This window comes from Clupea harengus, chromosome 19 (assembly GCF_900700415.2).
Source record: "Clupea harengus chromosome 19, Ch_v2.0.2, whole genome shotgun sequence".
NCBI lineage: Eukaryota > Metazoa > Chordata > Actinopteri > Clupeiformes > Clupeidae > Clupea > Clupea harengus.
Genome location: NC_045170.1, coordinates 21,091,034 through 21,101,033, shown reverse-complemented (window position 1 = coordinate 21,101,033; position 10,000 = coordinate 21,091,034). Strand labels below are relative to the sequence as shown.

At 48.6% G+C, this 10,000-nt stretch overlaps 1 protein-coding gene across 9 annotated transcripts in view; it reads right to left on the bottom strand.

Moving 5' to 3' along the window:
- The window catches only part of LOC105903656 (RNA-binding motif, single-stranded-interacting protein 3), a 252,401-nt gene that overhangs the window by 13,478 nt on the left and 228,923 nt on the right, over nt 1–10,000 (bottom strand). For all 9 annotated transcript variants that reach the window (XM_031586378.2, XM_031586377.2, XM_031586374.2 and 6 more), the window contains one exon: nt 6,071–6,181. In XM_031586378.2, coding sequence (XP_031442238.2) covers nt 6,071–6,181 — 111 coding nt within the window. The remainder of the gene's footprint in view (nt 1–6,070; nt 6,182–10,000) is intronic.

Here is a 10,000-nt window from a genome sequence, read left to right as displayed (position 1 = left end):
GTGTGTGTGTGTGTGTGTGTGTGTGTCTTCCATGGGTTTGGGTGTCATTTATATGACTTCTTGTTTAAACAGCACAAAAAATGGATGCTAGCGTGAAGCAAGGGGAGTTGTACATGGAGATGAATTCAGTATGGTTCCTCTAGCTCACACAGTCTGACAATTACATTACCATCCTCCACTTTTTGGTCAGTCTGGTCAGTCTGTCCTCTATTCCTCTATCTCTACTCCATTCAGTCTCTTCTCTTCCTCCCTCTCTCTACTCCATTCAGTCTCTCCTCTTCCTCCGCCTGGCTGCTGTGGTCAGTCTATCCCTCTAGTTCTCTAGCATCTTTTTGTTTCTGGTTAGTCTATCCTTCTGTCATCCTCACAGTCTCTCTACACTGGGCAGTCTCTCCTCTTTCTCTCCGTATCCTCTTCTCCATTCAGTCTGTTCTCTTCCTCCCTCCGTCTCTGTTATGGTCATTCTTCTCTTCCTCCCTCTGTCTCTCCTCTGTTCAGTTATTCTGGTGGCTCTGCTTCCTCCTATTTATAATCTGTCTATCCTACCCTGTTCCTCACCGTCTCCCTTCCCCTGGTTCAGTCTCTCCTCTCTCCACCATCTGGCTCTGCTGTGGTCAGTCTATCCCTCCCTGTTTGCAGCATCTTTATTCTGGGCAGGCGGTCCAGGTACGCTCTGGCTCTCTGTCTCTCTGTCTCTCTGATCCGGTGCGTTCTGGCAGGCCGCTCTGGCTCTTCCCTTACGACGTGCGGCGGGCAACACGCCCGCTCGCGGTGAGGATAAGGCCGTCGCCCGCAGCGATAATCCCTCACGCCGGCACGAAACCCGTCCGTCACGTTCGCCGCCGTGGCGACGACGCGGCTGAGCCAGACTACACGGCACGCGGCTTTGCCGTCTGTTGGGTATCTGAGGAGGTGAGTTTAACCAGCGGACTCTGAGGAGAGGAGGGGGGGTTGCAGAGTCTGTAGAGCTTGCCTGTTCCAGTGCACTACAGCAGGGCTGAAGGCACAGGGGGCCGAGGGGCCAGAGGGTCAGAATGGAGTTTGAAGAGTGGAAAATAAAAGGTATTTAGCAGACGCATTCATCCAGAGCAGCATACATAGGTAGCCTACAGTGGCTGGGAATCGAACCCAGGTCAACTGCTTAGCGGGTGGCGATGCTAAATGGACTGCATTTATATTGCGCTTTTCTACTCGTAGCGCACTCAAAGCGCTTTACAGATTAATGCCTCATCTACCCATTCACACACCGATAGCAGAGGCTACTATCTAAGGTCCCAACCTGCACATTGGGAGCGGTTGGGGGTTCAGTGTCTTGCTCATGGACACTTCGACACTTGGTGAGTCTGGATCTAACTAGAGACTCTTCTACCTCCTGAACCACTGTCGCTAACCACTGTGGAATAAATAATAATAGAATAAGGGAGAAAAAGATTAGTCATTGGGTGAAGTAGAGATGTAGTATTAATGCTTTGACATAGGGGCAAAAAAAGAGATTTGGCACTGGGCTCTGCTCTGACTGGTGACATCGAGGGGCAGAGGGACAGATTTGGGGTAGGACATTTGGTCTGACTGATGAGCTGCAAAGTGTGGTTGTGCTGTTAGACTGGAAAGCATGGCTGTGGTGGCCAAGCAGCGAAGGGAGAGGCAGAGAGACAGAGAAAGAGGACAGAGAGAGACAGACAGACAGACAGACAGACAGACAAACCGAAATAGACAACTGATGAAATACGAGTGTGAGACACAGGAAAAGAGGGGAAGGAAAAAGAGAGAGGGAAAGAGGAAAGACAGATAAAGCCATAGAAACAGGAAGCGACAGTGAGCAACAGGGAGGAAAAAGAGAGAGAGAGAGACGGGGACAGAGGCAAACTCAAGCTGTGTTCTCCTCGCCACAGCTTTTTACAAGGTCTCCTCGCCTTGTCCCACGTTTCACCATTAAATAAAAAATAAAAAAACACCTCGGTCGCTCGGAAAAACTGGCCAGTCATGGCAGACGGTGGCCGTCTGGGAACACAGGGTTCTTGGTTGTTTTGGTTGTTTTGGTGGCGCGGCTGAAATAAGGAGCCATGGAGCTGCAGCAACCCAGAGTCGACAGGCCACTGCTGGGACATCTGGGAGAACGGTCTCCACAAAAAGTACAGCCAAGAAAATTCTGGGGCGTGGGCTGTATGTGTGTGTGTGTGTGTGTGTGTGTGTGTGTGTGTGTGTGTGTGTGTGTGTGTGTGTGTTGTGTGTATGTATGTATGTGAGTGTGTTTGTGTGGGAGATACATTATGCTTGTGTGTGTGTGTGTGTGTGTGTGTGTGTGTGTGTGTGTGTGTGTGTGTGTGTGTGTGTGTGATGTCAGCAGTTTCAAGTGGCTTGGCGTATGTGAGTGTGTTTTTGTGGGAGATACATTATGCTTGTGTGTGTGTGTGTGTGTGTGTGTGTGTGTGTGTGTGTGTGTGTGTGTGTGTGTGTGTGTGTGTGTGTGTGATGTCAGCAGTTTCAAGTGGCTTGGCGTTGAGCGAGACTCGGAGAGAGTCAGGTGTCAGCCAAGGCCCACCTGCGGCCTGTCAGCCTTAACCCAAACCTCTGCGTGTGGAATTGTGGGTAACCGCGTGAGGCATGACTGCTTAGGTGCTCCGACCAACATAAACTATTAAAGCAAAATCAGGGCAAAGGTGATGGTTTACAACATGTGTCACTCTGTGTGTGTGTGTGTGTCTCTCTGTGTGTGTGTGCAGTAATCTTCAGCAAAATCATACAAAAACCATAAGGTTCACACAAAGAACCGTGTATGTGGAGTTACTGCAGAGGATCAGAATCAGAGACTGGTTTCGCTACGCCTGTTCCAGCGCTAGCTCTTTCCATTCGGAGGGTAGCGAGCATCCAGACGACTTTCATCTCCAGCGACAGAATAACATCAGTGGCCTGTGCGGAGGATTGAGACAGCCAAGAAAATCTGCCTGATTTCAAGGCCCCGCTGAGAGACCTTGAGCCGCCAAAACACTCCACACACGGCAGCGCGTCACGTCGCCGACTCCTCGGGTTCTCACCGCGGTGACAGCGGAGAACCAGGTGCGTCTTTCATGTTCGGTACCAACGCCGTGTATAGCGGGCCCCGTGCGAGGACTAACCCTGGTCGAGGGGTTCTGACAAGCGCGCTTACGGCGGCGGTTCTTCAGCGTCACACATCAACACAGATTAGCCTGACGTGCCGGTGTTAGCACAGCTGGGAGAGATTAGAGGGGGCATTCTTCAGGGCGGGATTGGAGCGGGTTGGCCTGTCTGTGTAGACAGCTCTTCTGAAGACGCCACAGCGGGTACAGTATGCCAGTGTTCCAGCGCCAGCTTTATGACTCGGGGGCAAGCGGCAGCGGCAGCAGGAAGTGAGATTTCAGAGCGCAGAGGATTTCATAAAGGATAGATCTGGATGCGACTGTAGCATATCGTCCTCGTTCGTTTGTAGACTGCACCACAAAAATCTACAGCGCATTTAAGAATCTCATGCGTTTGGTAATGCTTAAGTGTATTTAACAGTGATGTTACCATAACAACACAGTGCATCATCTGGTTAGATCCTTTCAACTGATATCTGAAGGGACTTTAGAACTGCACAACACTGTAGATTGATAGAATATTCAGAGACAAAATCCCATCCTTGATATTTCCACTTCAATCCTTTAGTTTAAACCGCCACGTCTGAGCCATAGCTCTTGTACCATGGCATTTTATTTTCTGGGCTGACGTCATTCAAGAGTCACTTGCTATCTGTGCTTAAACCGTGCATGCTAGTTTTTAATAGCGCAAAGTAAACAACTGCTGTAGTTTCAAAAGCCTTAGTGGTCTACCCCCCGCCCCCCACAAAAAAAAAACTGTCACTAGAATTTACGACCTTATGAGAACATCACAATGACAGAACAACACACACACATGCCGGCTGACTCAGAACTAGGCTCAGGGCCAGACTCGGGCCGCACTGGACCCGGATCTGGTGCGGATCAACTCCGACCCCCAGCTATCTGGATCAGGACAGCATGCACTAAATGTGAGTTAAGGCGTAAACAAGGGAGCGTTTCTCAGCGGACCAGTAAGACAAAGCAGCTGTGTTTGTGAAAGAATTAAAAAAGGAGGGAGGAAGAGGCTCATGTAATGTTGATGCCTGTGCCTTTGAGCATCGCCACGGATACCGTATGAGCGGGCGGATCCTTCAAACTGCATTTTTTATCAGCCCGCACTCAACACACACACACATACTCTCTCTCTCTAGCTCTCACACACACAAACACACTCTTGCTCTCTCTCTCTCACACACACACACTCTCTCTTGCTCTCTCTTTCTCTCTCTCTCTCTCTCTCTCACACACACACACACACACACACACACACACACACACACACACAGTCGGTGCTGATCAAACAGAAAGTGATACCGCTCGGCGGTGGAGATGTTGCGAACAGAGGGGGGTTTGTAAGGGGATCCGTTTCCCATTTGATGCTTCAGAGATGGTGGGGTGTTATCTGCACTGCAGCGCTGGAGTTGGACCATCTCTTACGCTAATCAGTGGAAACATCCTCCCCTCTCTCTCTCTCTCTCTCTCTCCGCAGTGTCCCCACGGTGCTTATGGCACCAGGGGAGGGAAGAACACAGCACACCTCACTACATCACAGATGGAAGACACAAGACTTGTCTTAGATTTAGGTTTTAGGAAGGAAGGTGTCTAGTATAGGATGTGTCTGTGCATTATGTATACACCACAGTTTCATGCATACATACATCTGCCCCTCTGGTAGTTTGACGGTAAAGAGTTTATGCGATAAAGATTGGCACCATTCAGGTCTGACGTAACGAGTGACTTCCCTGATGCGTTGGAGAAAAAGTTAACTTCAGAGTTGAGTGAGCATTACGGCACCACAGCCCACTCCTGTGACAAACAAGCGGCGTAAACAAGTTCTGAAAACTTGACTTTCTCTGAGGCTTTTCAAGATCAAATGCAGAGCCCCCAGTAGGCGTATCGATAGCGACCCAGCTGGGGTTACTTCAGTGAATAACAGCAGGTTGTATTGTTCTGTATTTTAAATGGAGCTTTTAATCCCACAACACATGGGAGTCATTAAAGCAGATGGAAACTGAGATGGAGGCCTGGTGGAGTCCTCCCTCTTACGTCCTGCAGTACACCAAAGCAGTATATGAGAGTCGGAGCTGAAGTACACCAAAGCAGTATATGAGAGTCGGAGCTGAAGTACACCAAAGCAGTATATGAGAGTCGGAGCTGAAGTACACCAAAGCAGTATATGAGAGTCGGAGCTGAAGTACACCAAAGCAGTATATGAGAGTCGGAACTGAAGTACACCAAAGCAGTATGTGAGAGTCGGAGCTGAAGTACACCAAAGCAGTATATGAGAGTCGGAGCTGAAGTACACCAAAGCAGTATATGACAGTCGGAGCTGAAGTACACCAAAGCAGTATATGAGAGTCGGAGCTGAAGTATTTAACATCATTAAACACTAAAGCTGCTAGAGGTATTCAGTCCTGCTTCTGGGTCTGTATGCTACTTTTGCATTTATTCATTGAGCAGATGCTTACAGCCAAAGCAACTTCAGTATATTTGTGTGTTCCCTGTGTATCAAATCCATCCTCTTTAGCACGTTAGCACGTTGAGCTACCAATTGCTCTCTCAGTTGAGCCTCAGGGCCACTTTGCTGTCCTCAAAAGTCACATAATTAGTAATATTAGAAGAGAGGACGTGCGTTCGGAGTAAAGATGCACATATTCTGGGGAGGGGGATAGGAGTATTTTTTGAGATCCGCTTTGTCAGATGAGTGAGTGTGTGTGTATGTGTGTGTGTGTATGAGAGAGAGAGAGAGAGAGAGAGAGAGAGACAGAGACAGAGACAGAGAGAGAGATAGTTCTGCTTCAGTTCTGTTTCTGTACACACACAGCGCTCTGCACCTGGTTCAGCCAGCCAAGACCACTGCAATTACAATGGCAAATACACTGCCTTCATGGGACACAGGAGATGAGGATGTGTGTGTGTGTGTGTGTGTGTGTGTGTGTGTGTGTGTGTGTGTGTGTGTGGCAGATACTTACACTCCCTGTGGTGCCCAGGGACATGTGGTTCATCTGCTGGGCCAGGGGCCCCATCATGCTGGCTGGCTGCATGGACATGGTGTGGTCCATGCCTGGCGTGATCACTGCACCCTGGGAGAGAGAGCAGGAGAGCAGGGGGCGAAGAGGGGAGAAGAGAGGAGAAGGGGAGCAGAGGAGAGGAGAGGAGAGGGGGAGGAGAAGAGATAAGATGAGAGGAGAAGAGAGACATTGGGGAGATGAGAGCAAAAGAGAGAAGTGGAGTGGAGAGGAGAGGAGTGGAGAGGAGAGGGGGAGGAGAGGGGGAGCAGAGGAGAGGAGAGGAGAGCAGAGGGAGTTGAGAAGTGGAGAGTATGAAGAGGAAAGGAGAGGAAAAGAGCATCAAAGAGAAGAGGAAAGAAAGAGGGTTCAATCAGAGAAACAGGAGGACAGGAATAGGAGAGGTGAGGTGAGGAAAAGAGTTGGATGAGGAGAAGATCGAGAAAGAAAAGGAGAAGTGGGAGAACAGGAATGATGGGAGGATAGAGAGGAGGAGGAGAGGAGAGGAGAGAGGAGGAAAAAAAGGAGGAGAGATGGGGACATGTTAGAGCATATGAAAGTAAACACAGTTGAAAAGCTAACGGTAGGGTGCCAGGAAAGAGCTGACGGCTGTCTCATTTAGCCCATTTGCTGAACCAGAACCCACACATGTGAGCCAGTGCATTTCAATCCTGTGCAGAGAAGCTGTGCTGTGCTGTGTGTGGAGTCATTTCCATTACGCAGACACACTGATAGACGCAGACATGCCGTGCTGTGCTCGAAGGTGCACTGGTTTCAAACAATACCCTTTGAATGGGCCTACACAGGCAGCGCCTCGACTGGATTCCAAGAGAAGTTAGTTCTGAGGTGATGGACCAAACAACTGATTTGTTTAAAAAAGGGTTAATATTTTCGTCAGTATGAAGAGGGAAAAGCCTGTTGTCCAGGGGAGGAAGCATACGGTATGCAAAATAACTACTGTGTGTGAATGTGTGTGTGTGTGTGTGTGTGTGTGTGTGTGTGTGTGTGTGTGTGTGTGTGTGTGTGTGTGTGTGTGTGTGTGTGTGTGTGTGTGTGTGTGTCCTGCTGGTTATTGTGTGGGCTGGCTGTTTTTGAGAACAAACTGAACAGGCACAAGCTGTCAGGTCTGCTCACACTCCCTCAGCTTCAGCCACTCTCCTCTCCACATCGCACGCACAGACAAATCCCCCTAGAGTACCGCTCCAAGCACAGAAGAGAGGGAGAGAGGGATGGAGGGAGAGAGAGAGAGAGAGAGAGAAAGGGATATAGAAATAGAAAAGGAGGGACAAATATATATATCCATCTATCTATCTATCTCTCTATATAGAAAGAAATGGGTATATGTATACATACAGAGAGAAAGGGTGAGGAACAGAGAGCGTATGAGAGAGAGAGAGAGAGGGAGAGAGACTTTGACTTTTAAAACCCTTTATTTAAAACACCATTTAAAAACAATCGAAAAAAACACACAAAAAAAACAGTCCATTTCACGAGTTGAAAACAAGCCTGCCAAGGTTATTAACGATAACCATCCCCTCCCTTACACACCATTTCTCTCTGAACCCAGCCATGGTCGCTTGCTGATAGAAAGAAAGAAAGAGACAGAGAGAGAGAGAGAGAGAGAAAGAGAGAGAACGAGAGAGGAAGATGCCAGAGAAGCAGAGCATTAGAAAAACGAGTAGATGGTGATAGGCATAGCGAAATAAAAGATAGAAACAGCACACACTAGAGAAAAGAAGGATAGACAGAAAGAGAGAGAGAAAGAGAGAGAGAGAGTAAAGGAACGAAAGAGTGACAGGCACCTGTGACCGATTCTGTGCCTGGCAACGTTCCCATAATGGGGAACGGAAGGGCTTAATGCGGCAGACATGTCGGCAAGAGTTAAGCCGATTTGTGATTTCGATTTGGAGTGTGCCATTGTGAGTGTGTGTGTGTGTGTGTTTATGTGTGTGAGTGAGTGCCTGAGTGTGTATGTGTGTGTGTGTGTGATTGTAAGTGAAAAGGACAGTATAATATTGAAAAAGGATAGAAGAAATGAATAATGTAATGTCACATTATGCAAGGAATTGTATATAGGTCTGTGTGAGCTTGTGTGTGTGTGTGTGCATGTGTGATTGTGTGTGAATGTGTGTGTGTGGGTGCATATGCTTGTGTGTGTGTGTGTGTGTGTGTATGTATGTGTCACTACATACAGATATTGCACATAAGTACAGCATACAGTGGTGTTTTTGTGAGTTGTATTATAAGGCATGTCATGTAGCAGAGTGGTGGTGGAAGAGAGTAAGGGGAGGGGGGCGAGTTCAAGAGAAATTTGAATGGGGGGGAGCATGAGAGGGATGGAAGAGAGACAGATAGAGAAGGAGAAAGATAGATAGAGAGAGAGAAAGAGAGAGAAAGAGCGAGAGAGAAAAGGCTAAGCGTTCAGCTTGTTAAAATGCATTGATCCTTCAGTGGGCTCCTGAGGCACAGGAGACAGCTCCAGCTAAAGCCTGCCAACACCAGACAACCTCTCCGTATCCATCATAGCCATTACCCACCAAAACAAACAACACACACCGCTGTCTCTCTGTGTGAGTGTAGGAGTGTGCGTCTCTCTCTCTCTGTGTGTGAGTGTGTGTGGTCTCTCTGTGTGTGGCTGTCTACTGTGTGTGTGTGTCTGTCTGTGTGTGTGAGTTTGTGTGTGTGTCTGTACATCTGTACATCTGTGTGCGCCATGTGCTCCATATGATCTGAATAAGAGAAAGCAAACATCAGACACTGTTTCTGCATCTACTGTACATGAACAGCAGTAGATGGAAGAGATCTGAGAGTTTGTATGTTTGTGTGTGTGTATGTGTGTGTTTGTGTGTGTGTGTGTGTGTGTGTGTATGTGTGTGTGTGTGTGTATGTGTGTGTGTGTGTGTGTGTGTGTGTGTGTGTGTGTGTGTGTGTGTGTGTATGTGTGTGTTTGTGTGTGTGTGTGTGTGTGTATGTGTGTGTGTGTGTATGTGTGTGTGTGTGTGTGTGTGTGTGTGTGTATGTATGTGTGTGTGTTACCACATTTCATACAATCACTCACACAAAGACTGAACAGATGCTTGTAGAGAAACAGGGACGCTGTTGTAGGGCTGCAGACCAGCAGGAGGCCTCATATGTGCCCAGGTAGAGGAGAAATGGCTGTTGATTTTCTACCGTACAGCCAGAACACACACCACTAGTGAATACCTCAGCTAACTGCACACTAGATGGATGTCACAGTAACACTGAAAAGAAAGAACAACATTGCCAGAAAGCGAAAAAAGAAAAGAACAACTAAAAACAGTCCTCTTCCCGTTCCTGTGTGACGGCCAGCCCCTCGCTGCAGGGAGTTAGCGGTTAGCGCCGGGCCGCGCTGTCTGAGCGCTAATGGGCCCAAAGCCCTCTCTAAGACGGCCGTCTGACCAGATGAGCCAGAGACTCCAGACACTCAAGCCCCCCAGGATCCAATGGCTCTGGGTCTACCTAACAGCCTGGATCCATCCACCGAGGTGATTACGGCGGAGAGACCGGCCCCTATCTCACGGCCTGATCCCATCCACTTTTGGAGGTGATTATGGTGGAGGACGGCTCAGGTTATGGAGGGGGACATCTGTTGCTGGTTGCAGAGGTAAGTCTATAGGCCTGTGGGCCCCTAAGAGCTGGATTGACCTGCAGTGGGATACACTGGGGGCACTGTGAAGTTCCTCAGATGGTCATGTGGGTGTGTTATGTAAGTGAGTGTGTGTGTGTGCGTGAGTGTGTGTGCGCTTATGTGAGTGTGTGCGTGTGTGTGCGTGCATGTGTGTGTGTGTACGCGAGACAGAGAGGCTGTGTGAATGTGTGAACATAACAGTACAGTATGTGTGTGCTCAAGAATGTGTGTTCATCTGTGAGTCT